The sequence below is a fragment of the Mus caroli genome, unplaced genomic scaffold (assembly GCF_978045245.1).
Source record: "Mus caroli unplaced genomic scaffold, Mus_caroli_1 scaffold_11, whole genome shotgun sequence".
Lineage (NCBI taxonomy): Eukaryota > Metazoa > Chordata > Mammalia > Rodentia > Muridae > Mus > Mus caroli.
In genome coordinates, this window is record NW_028227266.1 from 73,998,928 (window position 1) to 74,020,611 (window position 21,684).

The 21,684-nt window shown below is 46.9% G+C and overlaps 1 protein-coding gene across 1 annotated transcript in view; it reads left to right on the forward strand.

Annotated features, from left to right (window-relative positions):
* The window catches only part of Gnb5 (G protein subunit beta 5), a 33,553-nt gene extending 13,923 nt beyond the window's left edge, over positions 1-19,630 (forward strand). The window contains exons 2-11 of the mRNA XM_029481131.2: positions 1,796-1,932; positions 6,487-6,528; positions 7,430-7,506; positions 8,771-8,903; positions 9,986-10,129; positions 11,618-11,709; positions 14,337-14,385; positions 17,655-17,751; positions 18,610-18,776; positions 19,100-19,630. Coding sequence (XP_029336991.1) covers positions 1,796-1,932; positions 6,487-6,528; positions 7,430-7,506; positions 8,771-8,903; positions 9,986-10,129; positions 11,618-11,709; positions 14,337-14,385; positions 17,655-17,751; positions 18,610-18,776; positions 19,100-19,111 — 950 coding nt within the window. The 3' untranslated portion in view covers positions 19,112-19,630. The remainder of the gene's footprint in view (positions 1-1,795; positions 1,933-6,486; positions 6,529-7,429; positions 7,507-8,770; positions 8,904-9,985; positions 10,130-11,617; positions 11,710-14,336; positions 14,386-17,654; positions 17,752-18,609; positions 18,777-19,099) is intronic.
* The last annotated feature ends 2,054 nt before the right edge of the window (positions 19,631-21,684 follow it).

The following is a 21,684-nucleotide window of genomic DNA, read 5'->3' on the forward strand; positions in this document are numbered from 1 at the left end:
CTGTCTGTCAAGAACTGCTCCTGAAAAGTTGGAAGAGAGCACCCTATTTAGTCTTAGAATCCATCCCCAGACGGTACTTTTTCATGATATGGGGGAGGGTGGCATCTGATGGGCCACCTTCACCTAATAGTCAAAGTCACCAGAAGTCAGCAGAAGAGGGACAGGTGGTCGAGCATGTGCCTCTAGGCAGTTGTCTCCCTGTGGGGTTCCTGACAAGTGTGTCTGGGCAGAAGCTCATCGTGAGTGAGCACCAGACAGGGACTGAAGGGCCCCAAAGGATGCTGCGAGTGACCTCAAAGTTACCTTTTCTGTAACGGGTGTGGTTGGGCTGGCGTCCAGCAGGGCCTGTATTAGCGAGCATTAATTCCCTGATGTGGATCACTAAGTCTATGGTTCTGTAAGACATTCTCTGGACTCAGAGTGGAGGCAAGAGCACAGGAAAGGAGGCATGGAAGATGATCATGAGGGGCACAGTTGTCATGGCCCTGGCTTCCAGCTATAAGGGAAGTTCACCACCATATTACCCATGAAAGAAACACCCTTCTCACCCCACTGCCCTAGCTGTTTCCTAACCACCACTACCCCCGGTTGCTGAAAGGCATAGGAGCCCAGGCCTATCCTGGTTCAGCCTCTAACCATGAAGAGAGTGGTACCCCTCAGCTGCCTACCATGGAGGGGAGTCCCTGAGCCCTGCAGACCTCCATCTCCCATCAGCTTCGTGATAGATTCTATTTCCTCACTGTCAGTACTTGACCAGTATTAGCCACGCCTCTCCAAGCCCATGAGCAAAGGACACAGGTCCCAGCCCCCGAGAGGCTGCTGTAAGGGGCGCTGGTGTCACGAGCAGATTCTGTCCAGACAGTGTTTTAGGACAGTGTTGATTTCTGTGGAAATTCTCGGAGTTCTTCAGCGATCTCACACATATACCGCTTGTTCAGTGCTTGTTTGCAGATTCCTGCAGCTCCCAGCATGCCCCAGTCCTTTGCTAGGGACAGTTAGATACATATAGCATTTACTGCCAGGCAGCAAGTTTTTGTAAAGTCAGTTTCCCTTGTGGGTAGAAAGGGGAGTAGAAGGCTGGACATAGTTCAGTCGGTAAAATGTTTGCCATGAAAACACTAAGACTTGAGTTCAATCCACAGCAACCCCAAAAACTGCCTGGTGTGGTAGCATGTGCACTTCTCACCCCAGAACTGGGGAGGCAGAACAGAGGGATACAGAGCCAGCCCACCTATTCTAGTTGGAAAATTCCAGACTGAGTGAGAGACCCTATCTCAAAGGCATTATTCCTGGGGATGGCATCTGAGGTTGTCTTCTGGAATTATACATGCATGCAGACACAAAAACACACATACACACGCATACATGCACACATGCATAAACACAATCCCTCCCCTCCCCTCCCCTCCCCTCCCCTCCCCTCCCCTCCCCTCCCCTCCCCTCCCCTCCCAAAAGATATAAAAAATAAAATCCTCCTGGCCCAGCCTGGCTCTCAACAACTTGTATGGGCTTATATTAGCCAAAGAGTCTGTATGGATCTCTGTGTCCACCTGTCACATGGAGACAGACGCTATAGTCTACTGTCTGCTCTCCCCATCTCTGAGTGGGGGGGTTTTTGGGGGTCGGGGGAAGGACTCAGGTCTGACTGTGCTTTCTAACCTTAGAAGAAAGCTTTGCATGCCCTAAGAATAAGAAGAGGATAAAAGCCCTTTGCGGGAGACAAAGCCTTTTCTGGGCCTGCTGGGTGGGCCTCAGCGCCTGGCCATAGCGCCTAATTGTGGTCCTGTCCTTGCAGTACACCAGGTGGCCGAGCGGGTGGAGGCCCTGGGCCAGTTTGTCATGAAGACCAGAAGGACCCTCAAAGGCCACGGGAACAAAGTCCTGTGCATGGATTGGTGCAAAGACAAGCGGAGAATCGTGAGCTCCTCACAGGTACTGCACTCGTGGCTACCACACTGCTCTTGCTGTGCACCTGAGTGTGTTTCTAATCAGGTGGCTAAGGAGGAAAGAGCCGTCCTGTCTACAGGCCCCATCTCCTCTTTATGACTTTGCCTACTCTCCTGTGATGTGAATTAACAAAGACATTCTCCTGCAATGTAGAAGTATATGGCAGTGTTAGTGCCCTTGTCTGACACGCACTGTGCCTTGGGGCTGACCCCAGCACTGGACACACAGAGGCTCTGCACCCTGGAGAATGTCACTGATCTCGAATTAGTGATGGAAGAGACACTGTGGATTGTGTCTGACCCCCTTTGATGACAAGATCATGTCTCTCTATGCATCTTACAAGGTCTCATTTGTGAAGGAACCCATTTTTAAAAAGCCTTTCCCTACCTCCAGCAAGGCGTAATGATTGAAATTCCACTAATGCCTTTTTATTTTCTTTTAATATAAGAGTGTATTTGTTTGGGTTTTTTTATTTTTGCTTTTTAGTTCTTGTCTGGTTTTGTTGTGGTTGTTTCTTTTTAACTAAGGTCTCATGGTATAGTTCTCTCTGGCTGGAAATTGCTACGTAGATCAGACTTTCCGTGAAGTTGAGATCCACCTGCCTCCTGTCTGGGTGCTGGGATTGAAGGTGTGCACCACCACGCCCAGTAGATTAATTCTCACTGTGTTTATTAAGAAGACATTTAACTCTGTTTAGAATATACAATTTCTGGCATAGTTTATGCAGTTAACCTTTATATATTACATGGTCCTTGTGTATTGCTGCATAACACATTACTCCAAAATTGAGGTAAAAGATTTAGCTCTGAGGTCCAGCACTTGCGTGGCAAGCACAAAGCCCTGAGTTTCATGCCTGACACTGAAACAAATTACCCCCAAATTAAGCAACCTAGCACAGACACATCATACATGAGCACCAGTTCTTGCTCCACTATGAGGTTACCAAAGAGGCAGGTGTGGCCATGGTTGGCTGACTGCGTGACTGGGGTTTCCTTGCTCGCATGGCTATCGGCTGGTGCCTTTGTTTCTTGCCACATGAACCTCTCCATAGTTTGTGCTCACAACTTGGTAGCTGACCTCCCTTACAGCAGGTGACCCGAGAGAGAGAAACAGAAGCAGAGCCAATGCTTTTGTGGCCTAGCCTTGGAACTGGCATTCTATCCTGTCTGTTATATTGTGTTGGGCACATAGAGCATCTCTCATAAAAGGAGGAAGGAAACTGACTCTCTCTGCTTAATAATTCCTGGGTGTGTTTTTGGGTTAGATATTGTCCGAGTTAGGTTTCTATTGCTGTGATAAAACCCCTCAACTAAAAGCAACTTGGGGGCGGGGGTACCTCAGCTTACATGTTCCAAGTCACAGTCTATCATGAAAGGGAATGCAAGGCAGAACTCCAGGCAGGAACCTCTGGGCAGGAACTGGAGCAGAGGCCATGAATGGTCACTGCTTGCTGGTTTGCTCCTAGACTCGGGCCAGCTCCATGACACAGCTGCTGTCCCCAAAATATTAGCATCTCCACTTCAACTGGGGTGCACCTTCACCAGCAGGCTCTTCTGGGCCCTAGTCAGGGGCTAGATAACCCTGCCACATTGAGGCATGCCTTAACTTCCCTTTACAGCCCATTCAATGCTGGGCCTTCCACTGCTACTGTGGCTGAGCGTTTCCAATAGCCTCTCCTTCAGGGTCTCATAGTGTCAAGCCTTGGCTACTCCCCATGACTCCATTCGTGCCTTCAAAAACAGTACCACCTGGGTGACTCTTAACATATCGCCAGCCTTGTCTACCTCTGGACCACAGCCTTCATGTGCTGACCCTGAGGGAAAACTTCCTAGAAATTTCGGCCTCAGTGATGCTGATCTCTTATTAATTACTCCCAGGCAAGGCAGCGCACACCTGCAATAGCGGCACCTGAGAGGTAGAGGGAAGAGGATCGGGAGTTCCCGGTCGTCCTGGGTTACAGGTGACCTTGTCTCAAGCAGAAGCCTATGAACTGAAGTCCTTTGGTTATTCTGTAGGTCAGGTTCTTATATCAATATATGTTACACACAACACACACATCTGGCTCCTGGTTCAGCTTTTTCAAAAGAGGGCCCAACCTTTTTTTTTTTTTTCTTTTGTAACTTTTGTAAAAATATGAAGGTGTACATGTTCTGGGATGGAGAGATTTGTATTGCTTTTGCAGAGGACTCAGCTTCAGTTCCCATCAGCCACTTCAGGTGGCTCACAGTTCCAGCTCCGGGGGAGTGAGTCACCTCCTTTGGCCTCTGTGGACACTAGACTCACCTGCACACACACACACACACACACAAACACACACGTGTAAGTAAAAGGAAAAAATTTAAATGTTTTTTTTAAAGTGCATGCTCTAGACAGTGTCTTTCTGATTCAGACAAGTGTTATTAATGTACTGTGTGACCTTCAGATCTAACACGTCATGCTGTGCTTGCTTTTTATTTTATATGTATAATAAATAAATATCCATGTATCGCCCATGCATATTAATAATACCTGAGAATAGAGCAGAGTTTTGACTCCCCTGTTTCAATCATTATCATAATTAAATTTTATTTATTGTTTAGTTTATCATTGAACAGGTCTTGTTTTGTAGGCTAAACTGTTCTCATACTTGCAGTCTCCCTGCTTCAGCCTCTTAGGTACTGAGACTACAGGCCTATGTCACCATGCCCAAGTTACCGTTCTAAAGCACTTCTGTCCAGTCTTAGTTTTGTAACATGGTTGCTATTTAGCTTTTTGACTCTTCAGTCTTTGCAAGCACACCCACTGTCAGGGATTTTCTGTCACTCGAATGCCTCTTTTTTAAAAAAAGACAGGGTCTCCTGTTTCCCAGGCTAGCCTCAAACTCTCTGTTACCTTGGATAACCTTGAATTCATGGCCCTCCTGCCTCCACCACTCAAGTGCTAGGATTACAGATGTACACCGCCACAGCCAGTTTGTGAAGTGCTGAGATCTGAACCCAGAGCTTCAAACAAGCTAGGCTCTCTACCAACTCAGTTACATCCTGGCTCTTGTGTGCCACTCCTATTGGAGAAGGAGCTCTGTGGCAGGGCCATGTGGGCATTTCTGAGCACTCTCGGTGCATCCCTCTCTGCTCCAGGGTGGTAGGGGGATGTGCACAGAAGTGTGGGATGGAGGCTTGTCTCGGTTAGGATTCTACTGCTGAGAAGAGATGCTGTGACCACAACAACTCTTAGAAAGGAAGGCTGGCTTACAGTTCAGAGGGTTAGTCCGATACTGAAATGGCAGAAAGCATGGTAGTGTGCAGGCAGACATGGTGCTATCTTTGGGTCCACAGGCAGCAGCAGAAGACTGTATCCCACACTTGCCAGACTTGAGTTGTAAGACCTCAAGCCCTCCCCCAGTGACATACTTCCTCCAATAATGCCACACCTACTCCAACAAGACCACACCTACTTCAACAAGACCACACCTCCTAATAGTCTCACTCCTTAAAGGACCAAGCATTCACACACATGAGTCTATGGGGGCCATTCAAATCACCACAAGACTGGAAACACTGAAGATTCTGGAACAATCTTTGGATTACCAGTAACCTTTTCCCTTTAACGAAAGAGATTACTCACCCTGGTGAGTGGGAATCGGGTGTGGGGGAGAAGGTAAATTCTCTCCTGGTATGTGGGCGCCTGGCAAGTACATCAGCTTGTGGAAGATCACAGTTTAATGAGACTTCTCAGTGCACAGTGGGTGGGCGATGGGAAATGGCAGTCAGTGAGGCAGAGAAAATAACCACATTAAATCAGTGTCCATGTGTAGGGAGTGTGGGCTCCAGGCGCAGAGGACCCTCATGTGCAGACGCAGAGCCCCGGCTGTATTGTGAATGAGTGGCTTTGCTAACCCCATCCATGTTTGGCCATGTAGGCAGAAATCAGATGTAAAGCCATGTGAGTCTGGGATCTTAGTCTCCAACTGAGCTCTTTGACCTCAGTCATTCTTAGCATTACCCAGGTTTGTCCCACCAGAGGTGGTAGAGAAAGATTCTGTCACTTTAGCAGCAGACCTAGCTTCTGCCCTAAGGGGTATTTTCCAGCCCGCTCTACCGGCTGCGGCTGCATTCACCACCTTTACTTCCACGTGGCTCAAGGCATTAATGTTGAGCCTGAGCCAGGCATAGTGGTGCATGTCTGTAACCCCAGCACTCAGAAGATGAAAGCAGGCAGATCCAGTGTTCAAGGTCATCCTTGGCTACATATCAAGTTTAAGCCAACCCAGGCTACCTGAGACCCTGTCCAATGGAAAAATAGTATCTGAGTCTTGCTTTCTTTCATTTAATCTAGACCAAAAAAAAAAAAAAGAGTAAAATGGAAAGCTAAGCCTTTATAAAGCTCCCTCGCTCCCCTTTATTCACGGGCAGGTGGGAGGGTCTTGATCATTCTGGATTTCAGCTGCCTCCCATCACTGCCTGTCAGGACAGGGTACTCTAAGGACTTCTAGGCCATTACTGGTAAGAACATGCTGACAGTTGCCAACTCCTGAACTGTTGGGTTTTTTTCTCTTTCCAGGATGGGAAGGTGATTGTCTGGGATTCCTTCACTACTAACAAGGTGAGGTACCCCTCCCAGGCACACCCTGGGCCTCAGGTCCCCAGCCCAATCCCTTCTAGAGCTCTGTGAATGGCCAAGGAAACAGCAACTCTGTGAGGACTCCCTGTCCCACCCCTAGAGGACCACGATCCCCGACCAGATAGGGCACAGCAAGATAAACCTGTTAAACCCCCCACATGTGATGTGCTCTCTGTTTATCTTCTGAGTGAGGATGAAAAGAATCAAAATTCTGTCTTTTGTCCCCTCTCTATGTCTGGCTGGAGCCCATAACCCTGTAGCAATGAGCACATGGCAGGTGAGGCAGGAGACTGCAGGAGGGACCGACAAAACCTATGGTCTGTGGCTGAGTCCAAGGCAAGAGCTCTCTTGGCATGCACATCTCAGGTGGATCTAAGTTTAAACTGTTTCCATGAGATAAAGAGCAAAACTCTGGTTGCAGGCCGGAGTCTACCATCTGTACAGGACAGTGCTGTCTGAGAAGTGTGGTTGACAGTATCAGTCTCCAGCAATGGACTTGTTTCTCTCTGTAGAAAGGGGGATCTTAGTGCATAGTCTACTTTATTAAACATGTTACTAGACATGGTTAGCAGCTGCAGCATTGCCTGGTCAAGTGAGGGCCATTTTCCAGGGCAGAGTAACCGACAATCAGGCCCCTGGCAAATGGTAAAAAAAAAAAAAAAAACAGTGAAGCAAAATATGGTGATTCTTACTAACTGGGCTTTGGTTGGCGCCAGAAGGCTGAGTCCCCTCGTCAGTGTGAAGCCCAGTTTCATGCCTTGCCACTGCCGTGTAAATGGTGACAAATCAACAGGGACCCAGGTTTTTCTAGTTTGTAAAAGCTCAGACATTGAGACCCATGTGGAAGGGCCTTATTCATCCCCAATTGGTTCTAATGTTTCAGGAGCATGCAGTCACCATGCCTTGCACCTGGGTGATGGCGTGTGCTTACGCGCCATCAGGATGCGCCATTGCTTGTGGGTAAGTTTTCCAAATGTCCCATGAGCCACCAAAGACTGCTTTGTATAGGCAAACACTCCAAAATCCAAGCCGTCTAAAACATTTCTGTTACAGGGCTGAACTTTCTAACCTCAAAAACCAATTAGGTCCAGAATGAGAAGCCCTTAATAATATCTGGCCAAGAGCTGTCCTGAACAATAAAAAACAGCCAGAGGCCCAGGGAGATGGCTCAGTGGGTAAATCAATGTGAGAACTCGGGTTCAGACCCCAGCACCCACATGGAACGCCACACAGAGTCCCTCAAGATGGCTCAGATCTTGCTTGCTATGCAGGTTGATGACCTGAGTCCAATCCTGGATCCTACTGGAAGGAGTGAACTGACTCTTGCGAGTTCTCCTCTGACCTCCGCATGCATGCTGTGGTGCCTCTCTCTCTCTCTCTCTCTCTCTCTCTCACACACACACACACACACACACAAACAATACTTTTTCAATTACAAATTTAGATTTATTTATTTACTGTATTTTATGTGTGTGAATGTTTGCCTGCATATACATGTGTGCACCATGAGTGTGCCTAGTGCTCCCTAGATCAGAAGAAATGCCAACATGGGGTGCCAAGCAACGAAGCCAGGTCCTCTGTAGATGTTTTGCATTTGCTAGGTTTTTTTTTGGCTTATTTAATTTTATTGTGACTATTTGTATAGTCTATGCATTGCATGCATGCCTAATGCCCTCAAAGGCCAGAAGAGAGCTTTGGAGGCCCTGCAACTGGAGTTACAGATGGTTGTGAGCTGCCATGTGGGTCCTGGGATAGAACTCAGGTCCTCCATAGAAGCAGCCAGTGCTTTGAACCACTGAGCCATCTCTCCAGCCGTTAGGTTCTTAACTCCTTGGCTTCTTATTAGCTGATAGGGAACTCTTGCTAATCTCTCAGCTGTGATAAAGACACGGCATATGCATAAGAAATGTTCTTGTTTGGGAGAGATGCACATGTGCACCTGATCTACTTAGAAGTAGCTATCTCATTTGTATTCAGCTGGTTCTGCCTTCACTCTCACACACTTGACGTGCTGTTTTTGAATCTGAGGAAAGGAGTTTCCAAGTTTACTTTCGTGGGTTTGTTTCAGTTTGACTATAGATTAAAAGGTCTTGAGTCAAAGGGGAGAGGTTGCAATGTAAAATGCCGCTAAGAAAAAGCATTTGCGCAGTCAGTATAAATGAGAAAGATGCATGTGTCTGTATCCTTCCATGCCAACCTTTGGTTCTTCTGTCCTCTCTGCTAGTGGTCTGGATAATAAATGTTCCGTGTATCCACTGACATTCGACAAGAACGAGAACATGGCCGCCAAGAAGAAGTCTGTTGCTATGCACACCAACTACCTGTCTGCCTGCAGCTTCACCAACTCTGACATGCAGGTGAGTGCCCCTACCCCCCTGGGGCACTCCGCTTGCAGAACACATCTGGGAAATGCAGGGTAAGGTGAGCTCTGTGAGACAGGCTCCAGTGGAAGCACCGGCCATTCCTCCTTGGTCACTATCCTAATAAAATCAAAAGGAGGAAAACCAGGCCTCCTGATGTCGAGTTGAGACAAGCTCTAGCTGTTGTAGAGAGCACTCTGCCCTGGGTGGGTGGGGGTCAGAGTGCTGTGTGTAAAGCAGGCGGTATATGGCTGCTGAGCTGCAGGCCTGTTCATGTTTGCCTACGTGTATGCATTGCCCGTGGAGGCCAGAAGAGGGCGTCAGAGTCCCCTGGAGTTATAGATGGTTGGGAGCTACTCTGGGTGTGTGGTGGTGGTGGTGGTGGGGGGGGGGGGGACAAACCCTAGTCCTCTGCAGGAGCAGCCAGTGCTCTCTCTTAATCTCTAAGCCATCACACACAATACGTTCTATTCTAAAACAAACAAACAAAACAGAGCTGGGGAGATGGCTCCTAACAAGCCAGGCATTCCCCAGAATGCATCCCTGTAACTGTAGCTGTGAAAGATCTGATACCTTTGACTTCATCTCGCAAAGGTCCACACACACACATTCACGTAAATAAGTAAAATTAATCTTTAACTTAAAAAAGCAAGAACAAGATGTTACGGACATTAAGTCTGTGCCCTACTTTGCATAAACCACAGCAGGGGCAATACAGCTCCAAAACTCTGACTACATTTCTATAGCAAGCTGTGGCTGTCCCCATAGTTGACTCAGTCATACTGATCTGCAAGGCAGGCAGAAATCTGGTTTGGGACCTGACAGTGCTGGACAGGAAGCCTGGCAAGCTGTGGGTCTTTAAGTGAGACTTGGTGATCAATCTGTTAACCTTGGTAAGTAAGTTATATGGAGCCGCTTCTGTCTTTTCTTCTGGGAACAGTATTTCCTGGAGCAAGTAGCTAGGGTGTGTGTTCCTGTGTGTGTGTGTGTGTGTATGCGTGCGCGAGCAGCCTGCTATGCATGCTCTGTCGAAGGTTAAGCCTTTAGCTAACCTTCCCCAACACTCTTTCTTCGTGCAGATTCTGACAGCCAGCGGGGATGGCACCTGCGCCCTGTGGGATGTGGAAAGTGGACAGCTGTTACAGAGCTTCCATGGGCACGGGGCTGACGTCCTCTGCTTGGACCTGGCCCCCTCGGAAACAGGAAACACCTTCGTGTCTGGGGTAAACACAAGGAAAATCTCTGGGGTCTTTTGTCCACTAGGGAAGTGGATGCTGGCAGTTGGTTTTTGTTCTTGGGTCTGGTCCTGTCTCTTTCCTGGAAGTGTCTTTAGCTCCCTGAGGCTGCAAAACCCCAGTACCCACAGCAGTCTCGGCACCCCTTCCTCCAGGCCCCCTTCCTTCTGTCAGTGACATTCAGAAGTCTATAGAGAGATCTGGAATGCTCTCTTTGAATGCTGAAACTCAGGGTGTGTGTCCATCACCGTGTATTTAAGATCCTTCAAGTAAAGTTTGCATCTTAGCATAACCCTGGGCCATTGTGCATGTGTGATGCACGCTAAGATGAGGCAGTGCTGGGATGTCACGGAGCTCAGGGCTTGGGATGATCCCATCCCACATCTTTTGGCCACCATTCTCCTTCTCATCCTTGGATACAAGAAACAGAAGAGGAACTATAGGAATTGCCATATAGGCCCCACCTAATTTCATTCTGTTGGCCTCCCGTGCATGTCTTCTCCCTGGGCTTTTGCAGAACTGCATCGTCCCTGCTCAACCACATTGCTCTCTGGATAGGGCCATTATCTCTGTAGATTATATCGCCTCTTTGCAGACATAAACTCCACTCGTTTTAGCATCCACCAGGAGGTTGAAGGTCCTTGGATCTCTCAGTCTGTCCTCAGTGAAACTCTCGGGGTCCTATCCCCCCATGGCAGGTGCTCCTAAGATGTCATCTTTGCCTCTTCATATCTTCAAAGCCAACAAACCCAAATGTGTGAAGCCATCGGTTCATCTACCTGTTGGGACAGTGCCTTTTCCTATTCAAGCTCTGTGTGGATTCATCAAAAAAAATCTTTCAGAATCTGAACCCCATAACATGAAAAATCCTTTGTTTATGATTCTCTGACTTGCAAGTGACTCAGAGAGAACATCGGGGTTGAGGCTGGGGTGGGGGGGGGTGACTTGCTACCCTCTCCCCTAATTGTTCAATGGCAGGCCTATGAAGAGATCCTGAGACAGCTGTTTCCTAGGTCAGCATGCTGGTGAGGTACAGGTCGCCCAAAGGAACCCCATTTCTAACTCTGCTGAAGGTTGACTCTACAACGCCAACAAAGCAGAAGCTGTTGGCTGCTTGGTTTAGACACCACCAACCCTTCCTTTGGTGTCACAAACCTTGACCCCCACGCCATGCACCAACACCTGCTTGCCACAGAGCTGAGGAAAGTGGATAGGAAGAGGAGAGAATGGAAGGGAGTGGAGGAAAGTAAAACTCCCAGGAGGAAAGAGAGAGGAGACACCAAAGGTCTTACTCTAACTCAGAAATACACAAAAGAAAGCGGAGTAAAGAGGGAAGTCACGCGCCCGCCTGCTCTGCTGTCCTAGGAAGGTCTTCTTCCTTGGGCTTAAATGGGTGGAGGACAGTGGCTTTTAAAGATCCATCCCTGTCTGGGCACAGTCTTTGCAGTGTATAACTGCATGATTTCCTGTTTGTAGGGTTGTGACAAGAAGGCCATGGTGTGGGACATGCGCTCTGGCCAGTGCGTGCAAGCCTTTGAAACCCATGAATCGGATGTCAACAGTGTCCGGTCAGTAAGTAAAATGTTTGGGATCCTCTGTCCTGGGACTTTACTGAGGCTTAGATCATCCTTAGCAGGACACACACATACACACTCACACACATAAACATATATACACGTAAACACACATACACATATACACACATGTAAACATACACATTCACACACATACACATATACACACACTCACACATACACATACACACACACACACACACACCAGAGATCACCTAAGAAAGAGGGCTCCTCAGCAGGAAAGGCCCCAGGTCCCAGGAGCCTTGCTTAGAGACAAACTATACCCTCCCAAAGCGAGCCACTGTTTCTTAGGCATTTGTCACATGTTTATTGAGGGAATTACATGCATACATGCATTTCCTCTGCAATAGGATTACAGCAGTGAACATGGTAGATAAAACTTCTATTGCCTTTCAGGAAACAAACCAGATACAAAAAGATTCACCTATATACGATGGGGAGACAGAACAGGGGTAGGAATGGCTGGGCTACTTCTAGGCGGTGACCTCCAAACAGGCCTGGAGGATGAAGAGCCAGCCTTGTCTGTTGCTAAGGAAGGGCCAGGCCACACTATAAAAATGCTGAGCTCAGGAAGCCCAAATCTCTAATCTGGACAGTAGGCAGTGGCCCATTCGTTTACACAGGGAAGACTAGAGGAAGTACAGACAGGAGATGGCCATTGAACTTCATGGGGCTACTTCAGTCAAAAAAACCCTAGCCAGCCAAGCAGAGATGCTCAGTTGGTAGCAAGCTCTCCATAAGTTGGGTTCCAGAAAAGGGTTGGGTTGGGACTTCACTCGTTCAGAAGGTACCACGGCATGGCTAAATATAAAACATCTTTCTGCTCGGAGCCCTAAAAATTGCCATCGTGCCTGATGAGAAAACATTAGATGTGTTCCTCTGAGCTCAGTTCCCAACTCCCACACCAGATGACTCACAACTGCCACTAACTGCAGCTCCAGGAAATCCAGTATCCTCTTCCAGCCTCCTCGGGACACCTGCGTTCACATGAACACACAACACACACACACACACACACACACACACAGAACACATACATACACCCACACACACATACACACAGGGCACATACACACACATATACACAGGACACATACATACACACATACAACACATACACACAAATACACATACACACACAACACATACACACACTTTACACACATAGCTTTAAAAAATATGCACTATGTATTCAGATCATGGTGTGGTGCAGACAGAGCTAAACATTGTGGACATTTTCCATCCAACCTTTCTGTCCTCATCCACTTCTATCAGAAACTTTGTAAGGTAGCCACACAAAATCAAGCTTGCTGGGCCTGGGGGCATAGCTCATTTGGTAAGCCATTCGAAGAGCCAACTTCAGTCTCTGGCATCCAAATGCATAGTAGCAGGTGGCTGTAACTCCAACCAGGAGGAGGCAGAGATAAAAGGACCCCTGGGGCTGACCAGCCAGCCAATCTAGCCACTTGGTGGCCTCCAGGTCAGTGAAAGAACCTGATTCAAAGGAGGTGGACATTTCCCTAAGACTGATACCTGAAGCTTCCCTCTACCTTCTACGTCTACACAAACATATGCATGAAAAACAGCAACAACAAAACCAACCTTCCCTGTTAGCAATTTTTTTTATACTATTATCTCCCCAGTACAAGCTGCAGGCTGGAGGCCATTTGTAACCAGACAGGAGATGCATTGAAAGGGAGACACATCAGAGTGTGGACGATGTGAAGGGATTAAAGACTTAGTGAGGGTACTGAGGGATGTAGCTCAGTTTGGCAGAGTGCTTAACGAATGTACATGGTCCTGAGTTCTCTTTCTAGCAGGCCATAAAACCAGGTGTTGTAGCTCACTCCTGGACTCTCAGAACAGAGGAGGTAGAGGCACTAGGATCTGAAGTTCAAGGTCATTCACAGAGTTCAAGGCTAGCCTGAGCTACATAAGACTCCACCTATAAATAAATAAGTAAAGAAAGAAAGAAACAAATACCCCCCCCGACCCGACTCTGCTCCTGCCAGTGGTTTATAATCTAGCATCCATACTTCCCACTGAGCACCGAGAAGAAGATGACTGCAGGAATAGCCACTGTCCATTGAGGCTTTTTAGTTAGTGGTATGCTGGGTTCTTGGTACTCACTGCCTTGTTCATCACCATGTAGACGGGCTTCATTATCCTCGCTGTCCAGATGAGGAAACCAGGCTGGAAAAGATGATGTCACTGCCCAAAGTACTGCATGTCCTGACAGTGCCAACAGCTGATGTGGCTCTGTCCTTCTGACTCCATTTTCCCTGTGCTCTGAGCCACACTTTGGGAATGAGGTGCATGACAGGGCTCCTGCTCTGCTCAGTACCCTGGGTGACTGTGTTGACTTCCTCTGGCCCTCAGCGCGCCACTCTGCAAGGCAGTGTCCCTGTCCTGGGTCCTGGGTTTACCTGAGGAACATGAGAGGCTGGTGGTCCAAGCACATGAGGCTCCCCTCAGGTCCGGCCTATATAAAGGCCCTGTGTCCCAGGGGTGGAGCTTCTGGCTCTGTGAGCTAGGATGCCTTCCTGGGGGTCATGGGAATGGCTATTCGGCATAACGGGCTTTCTACCAACTCTCTGCAGGTACTACCCCAGTGGGGATGCTTTTGCTTCGGGGTCAGATGATGCCACGGTATGTTTCTCGGTTATTGATGGTCCTCTCCAGGCGGGGGGTGGGGGGGGGGTAATAGCTTGTTTTTACTTTTATGTTTTGCAAAAGTAGAAAGGGAATTTTATTTAAAGCAAAGCAACAGAAGGGAACAGAAAATACTACAGGAAAACATCAGGCCTTAATTTGTTTTGTTTTGTTTTGTTTTTCAAATTTTATTTATGCATTTTAATGTATATGGATGTTTTGTCTGAATATATGTCTTTTCACCACATGAATTCTTGGTGCCCTCGGAGAGCAGAAGAGGGCACGAGGTTGTCCTGAGACTGGAATTGCAGATGGTTGGGAGCCACCATCTAGATGCTAGTACTTGACCCTGATTCCTTGAACTAACAGTCAGTGATCTTGATAGCTGAGCCATTTCTCCAGCCCCTTAGTGTAGTAGGTCTTTGCTACTTTGTAGGTTCTTCTTTTTCCCAACCGTTACCTCCCCCTGCCCCCAGTTTCACCTCCTATCACTAGATAGGAGAGATAGAAGGATACAGGGGAGAGAGAGAGAGATCTGAATCTAGTTTCTTTCTTCTTGCTTATTCTTTGAGCGTGACGACCAACAAACCGTAACCAACCCGCCTAGCATTTATATACCCTCTGACAAGTTCCTGGAATTCCAAACATCACAGAATCACAGAAATTATCTGCAGTTGGTAAAACCACGCTTTTGCTAGAGCACAAGGCAAATCATGGTCAGCTGCTGCGGGAAGCAGCCCACAGCCCTACACATGGGATTAAGATGAAAGCCTGTTCTTATAATAGCTCTGTATTTTTAAAGAAGCCAAAATTCCAAAATTGTCACTATACCTTAATTTTATTTATTTTATTTTATTTATTTATTTGGTTTTTTGAGACAGGGTTTCTCTGTGTATCGTGGGCTGTCCTGGAACTCACTCTGTAGACCAGGCTGGCCTCAAACTCAGAAATCCGCCTGCCTCTGCCTCCCAAGTGCTGGGATTTAAAGACGTGCGCCACCACTGCCTGGCTTAATTTTTTTTTTTTAAACTTGTTTTCTAGTCACAGAAGTTCTGTGTAGTCTCTGAATCAATATTGAAGGGAATTCCTTTCCTTTCCTAAGGAAAAAGCAGTTTAATGAATCCTGGCAGCCCTTGCTCTCCATAAATACAATATCTATTTGGATATTTGTCTTTTTCACATGATGGCAGCCTGTATACATTCTTCTGTGACTAACAAGCATTTTTCCCTAGCATATTTTCTCAATAATTGTCTGGTATTTCATAGTATTGACATACCATCATGACCTCAAAGAATCTTCCATCTGGAGGGAGCTCTTTGTAAGTTATTCCCACCCTCTTTAAGAACACTGTCATAAAACCAACATGGTGGTCCAATGCTTGTAAGCTCAGCATGAGAGAGACAGAGATAAGAGGAACAGATATTCAAGGTTATCCTTAGCTAGGGAGGGCGTCTGAAGGTCCCACAGTAAGTTCACGACCAACCTAGGTTACTAAACAAACTTTGCTGTAGGTAAATATTTTTGTGCCTTTCTCGACTTAAAAACCCTACAGCAGTGATTGCTTACCTAAAACCAGATTCCATTCTCATAGTTTTGTTACAAGTGGCAAATTATGTTGATATATGTTTTTAAGAGAAAACATAATTTTTTTTGTTCTTGTTGCCCTCAAAAATACCCAATATTAAAGAGTGGGCTTCGCTCCAAGCTGCTGCTGTGGAAGAGTTTTGATAATAATGAAAATCTCAGGGTTGAAGAGATGGCTCAGAGATTAGAGAGCTTGGTGCCCTCCCAGAGGGCCCGAGTTCAATGCCAGCACTCATGTGAGGTGGCTTACAATGGCCTGTAACTTCTGTTCTGGGGGACCTGACACCCTCTTCTGTCCTCCTCACACACCATACGCACGCACACACACAGGCACACCCATATTCACATTCATAAATAATAAAACATTTTTAAAACTCTTAGATGTGTCAAAAATATGTAACAAAATATAAAGGCACACATTTTCACTATACCGTTTCATGGAAACCATTCTGCTCTAAGGGCTCTGCTCCTAAGCCAATGCAAGGCAGACATCAACATGTATACAAAGATTTTTATATAGAAATGTCTATCACATAGCTATGGGCAGTTCTACTGTGACTGCCCAGCCCATTGCCCCTTGTAGTGTATTCAAAAATCAGCTTTCTTCACACACACACACACACACACACATACACACACATGTTCATCAAAGAATTATACATAAAAGAGAAAGTTTAGTCCTAAGACCATTTAGCTCATTATTGCCTAATAGATTGAGACATGGCCATATGGGAAATATTGGCCTGCCATGTAGATCGTCGTCTTTGAAGACTAATTCTGGTAAGTGCTTACCACATAATGTTGACAGAGCCAGCAGTGAACACCCAGCCCATCGATTTCCACACAGTCTTACTCAGGGTTTCTACTGCTCTGATGAAACACCATGACCAAAAAGCATGTTGGGGAGGAAAGGGTTTATTTGACTTACACTTGCAGATCACTGTTCATCAAAGGAAGCCAGGACAGGAACTCAAACCTGGAGGCAGGCACTGGCACAGGCCATGCAGGGTTGTGCTTCTGCCATGCTCCTCATGGCTTACTCAGCCTGCTTTTTTTCATAGCAGCCCACCAGCCCAGGGATAGCACCACCCACAATGGGCTGGGCCCTCCGCCATCAATCACCAATTAAGAAAATGCTCTACAGCCTTGCCCACAACCCAGTCTTATGGAGGCATTTTCTTAATTGAGGTTCCCTCTTCTCAGATGACTTTAGCGTGTTAAGTTGACATAGAACTATCCAGCACACACACATAAAATATATTTTTTAGAAACACACAAAAATAACATCCCAGACATTAGCAAATACCTCTAGGACTTGGGGTGACTTTCATTTCCTCGTGTGTGAATTTCTAAGCATTCTGGAATGATCCGCAATGACAGTGTATGCTTCATCAAGGAAGAGGAGGTAGGGTTCTATGTTTGTCTCTGTACCTGAAAACATTTTTTACACTAGCTGTTTCTTTGAGTCCCTACTGACCCAAAGACATTAACTGGAAATAGGATTGAAGGATAAAATAAAAAGAGAGAGAGAACTAAAGAGGTTTTCTCCTGTCACGCCTCAAACTACAGCAGGTCTGGGGACCAAATGCTGCTGGTCCCCAGTAGTAATAGTAGGTGTGTGGTCTGTACTTTGACAAGTTGAAGCCCGAAGTAATTGTACCTTCGTTCCTTTGTACCTCAGTGTCGCCTCTATGACCTGAGGGCAGATAGAGAGGTCGCCATCTACTCCAAGGAGAGCATCATATTTGGCGCCTCGAGCGTGGACTTCTCCCTCAGTGGTAAGGTTTTACTTCAGAAACTTCCCCAGGACTGTAGGACTAGACCTAAAGAGAACGAACCAGCTCTCTGCCAAGCTTCCCATCACTGAGCTGTTGGTGAGGTGATATGCTGAAGCCATGTGGGACCTTCAGACCTCCCTTCACCTCATTTCCATTGCCACTTTGTGCTCTGAAACCCCCTGCAACCCTGCCCACACCTGGGAAGCAGCTAGCAGAAGCCAAGCCAGTGTTGATGAGACACCGCCCTGTTCTCAGTCTCTGCCTTTGCTGCAGCCACTTTCTGGTACCCCTACCCAAGAATCGAAGACTACTGCTCTGCCCTCAGAAACGTTGGCCACTTTGCCTTAATCTCTGAACTCTAGTTGGAGGTTTAGAAATAGCAGGAGTGTTCCTGCTTCCTCTAAGGCCCAGTGGCATCCTATACACATGTGACTCTAGCATGGTAGCTTCTACCACATGGTGCTACAGTGGTAGTCCTCTCTGTTCCATGCCTTCCCTGGAAGACAATGACTACTTCTCCTGAATTGCAAAGGCAACACACATTGCCTGCCATACAGGCCTAGATTAATCTGTGTTTATTGTGTGGGTGGACGGGTGGATAGGTAAGTGGATAAGTGAGTGAGTGGGTAGGTGGGTTCGTGGGTGGGTGGGTGGATGTATGAATGGAAGGGTAGATGGTTAGATGGATGGGTGGGTAGATAGGTGAGTGGGTGGGCGGAAGGGTGGTGAGTGAGAGGGTGGATAGATGGACAGATGATGAAATTAATTTGGTGAATGAGAGAGTGAGTGAGTGAGTGAGTGAATGAGAGTCAAGAAAGGAAAAGCAGGAACTGATTTAACCATTATATCTTCTTCCAGGTCGCCTGCTTTTCGCTGGGTACAATGACTATACCATCAATGTCTGGGATGTTCTCAAGGGCTCCCGGGTCTCCATCCTGTTTGGACATGAAAACCGCGTCAGCACTCTGCGAGTGTCTCCTGACGGGACGGCCTTCTGCTCGGGATCGTGGGATCACACCCTAAGAGTAAGAAGGGTGTTCCATTTTCCTGTGTGAACAGAGAGGATGGGAGGTGGCCGTCCTGAGCAATCTCTGTCCCTGTCCAGAGATACAGGTGACAAGTGGTTGTCTCTGGGAGGTTGGGAGCCTCGTGCACACAGGTGTTCAACATGGTGGTGAGAAAATAGGCTGAAGCCTCTGAGAGCCCTGTTCAGTGGAGTGTGTGAGCGTGAATGCATATGTGTATGTATATGTGTGTACACTCTAACTTCCTATCTTTAAACATTAAACTCAACTCTTACAGTACAAACTATTAACTATTTAAAAAGTACCTATCTGTGTCTTCTCAGGTTTGGGCATAATCTTCTCACAGCGTGCAAGAACGTGTGTCCTCTCGTGTAGATAGGACTTCTCCATGAGCCCAGGGCTTCCCACAGGTTAGCTTATGGGAGCAACCTCACAGCTCGGCACTCACTCACCCTGTCCAGTGTCTCCATGAAATCTGCCCCCTCCCTGGAAACATTCGGATAGGCCGTGGCACTTCAACTGGACCTTCAAGCCCTTCTGTCATCTCAAAAACTCTGCTAAGTTTTGTCTGTTTTTGAAATTATTCCAGCCAGTGGAATTTCACATTTATCAGCATTTAAAATGTCCTTCGTTGTTTCCTTGGATCTAGTCTGTCTTCAGAGCACTTTAAACTGTACCTTTTCTTGGCGTGGACTGTGGCTTCTAGAACCATCCTTGGGACGTGCCGGTTATGTGGACTGTAAGAACTGTAAGGTTCACTGGTCTGTAATAGAAGGAAATTCTATTTCCAGATGTAACTACACAGAACCACTTTTTAAAACTGTTTTTAGGTAAAATTATCTTTTTTCAACCTGTTCAGTTGTCTTTTTTAAGATAATGTTTGTTTTTGTTTTGGGGGATGAGGGTCTGGGGGGGGAGTCTTTAGAAATGAAACGGACACATGCAGAAAACAGAAAAAATACTGTATAATTCACTTGTGATCGATGGCAGTCTAGGCTGAGCATCCCCGACACTTGAGGGGAAAACAGGTTGCCATTCCTAGCACAAATACTGCAGAGAGCAAACAGAACCTCGTGGCGTGAGAAGACAGGCCACTAAACTGATTTAAAAGCCTGCTAGTAGTGTTATCAGAAATGCCTAAGATAAACTGTGTGTTGTCCCTATAAATTATATTCGAATGTCCTGCACAGCAGTTGTACTGACACAGACTGGTGGGCAGGCCATGAATAATAATAATGTCTTTGTTATCCAAGGGGTATCTTGTCTTTATTTGAATCATAAATTCCTTCTAGATGCGACTGGCTGCTGTGTATTACAAGGTCCCTGCTTTTCTTCCTTTTGTTCTTTTAAAGGTGTAGAGGTTTGTTCTTTTAGAAACTCTTCGTGTAATGAGATGCCATGTTAATAGAAATGGTGGCACACACTTTTAAGTTCAGGTACAGAGAAGCAGAGGCCAAAGGATAGCTTGAAGCCAAGAGTTCAAGTTCAGCCTCAGCCACATAGTGAGGCCTCATCTTCTCAATGTTTTTGTTTTGCTCTGGTATTTATTTATTCATCTATTTGATTTTTTTTTAATTCTCTGTGTGTGGTCGTGAATACACAGGCCACAGAGCACACGTGGAGGTCAGAGTATAACCAGTGGAAGCCTGCTCTCGTCTTCCACTATATGGGGCCTGGGATGAGACTCAGGCTGTCAGGCCCAGTTGGTAGCAAGCATCCTTACCCACTGAGCAGTCTCCCTCCCTGCCTCTTGTTATGTTTATAATGAAACAAGGTATCATGGCTGCCTCAAACCTTCTACATTGTCAAGTATGCTCGGGAACTTTCGATCCCTCTGCCTTGGCCTCTCAGATGTTGGTACATTGGGATCGGCCAGCGTGCCCTGCACACTGATGTACTAAGACTGTAGGTGCTGCTAGAGATCAGAGGATTCACGCTCTACCAACTGAAATATAGCCCCAGCTCCAAGACCCCATCTTTTAAAAGAATGCTTAATTCTGTTTTGTTTAAGTGTACTAGGAACCAAAGGTCACCTCAGACACTGCTAAAAAACTGGCATTGTGGGTGGCCTTGGGTGTCTGACCAGCCAAAGGGTTTTGTTGACCCTGAAAAGCAGGAGATATGTGTGTCCCTAGATTGTCTGTCTTGTCTTATCCTACTCTGCCTGGCTCTTTGCTTAGTGCTGGCTTTGTAGCCCCAGCCCCATGCTCCTTAGAGAGACCCTCAGAATGCAGAACAACATTCTTCCAGTCAGCAGAATGGCACTGTCCCCACTTCAGCAGTCTCTGCGGAACTCAGAGTGACAAAAAGCCACATATATTTTTGTTATGTCATTAATATTATGTAAATATCCCTCAGGAGCCCTGAAAGCGCCTCAGGGACTCAGAGGGTTCTGGATTATTCTTCTACACTCTAAAGAGCTCTCTTTGCTGCCCCCAAACCCCAGGAAGACTCTCCTGGAATAAAGCAGACCTCCCTCCAGAGAGTGTGGGCCTAAAGAAGGGACCAGGACAACTGGGCAGAGTTGGCCTCTGGGAGAAGGCCTCTGAGGAAACTTGGGGTAACATCAGCATCACAGAATGCCAAAAAGGAGCCCCGAGAGGGCCCACAAAGGCTAGAGCCCAGCAGGCTTGCTCAGTAGAACAGTGGTTCTCAACCTATGGGTCTCAACCCCTTATGGGAGCCATATATTAGATATCCTACATATTAGATATTACATTATGCTTCATAACTGTAGCAAGTATCATTTTATAGTTGGGGTCCCCACAACCTGAGGATAGCAGCATTGGGAAAGTTGAGAACCGCTGTACTAGAAATTTATCAATGGAGAACAGACAGGCTCTAGGAGGCATTGCTGGTAGGTCAGAAATAGGCAAGAGTCAGGGGTTGGGGCCACCTTGCCTCCTCC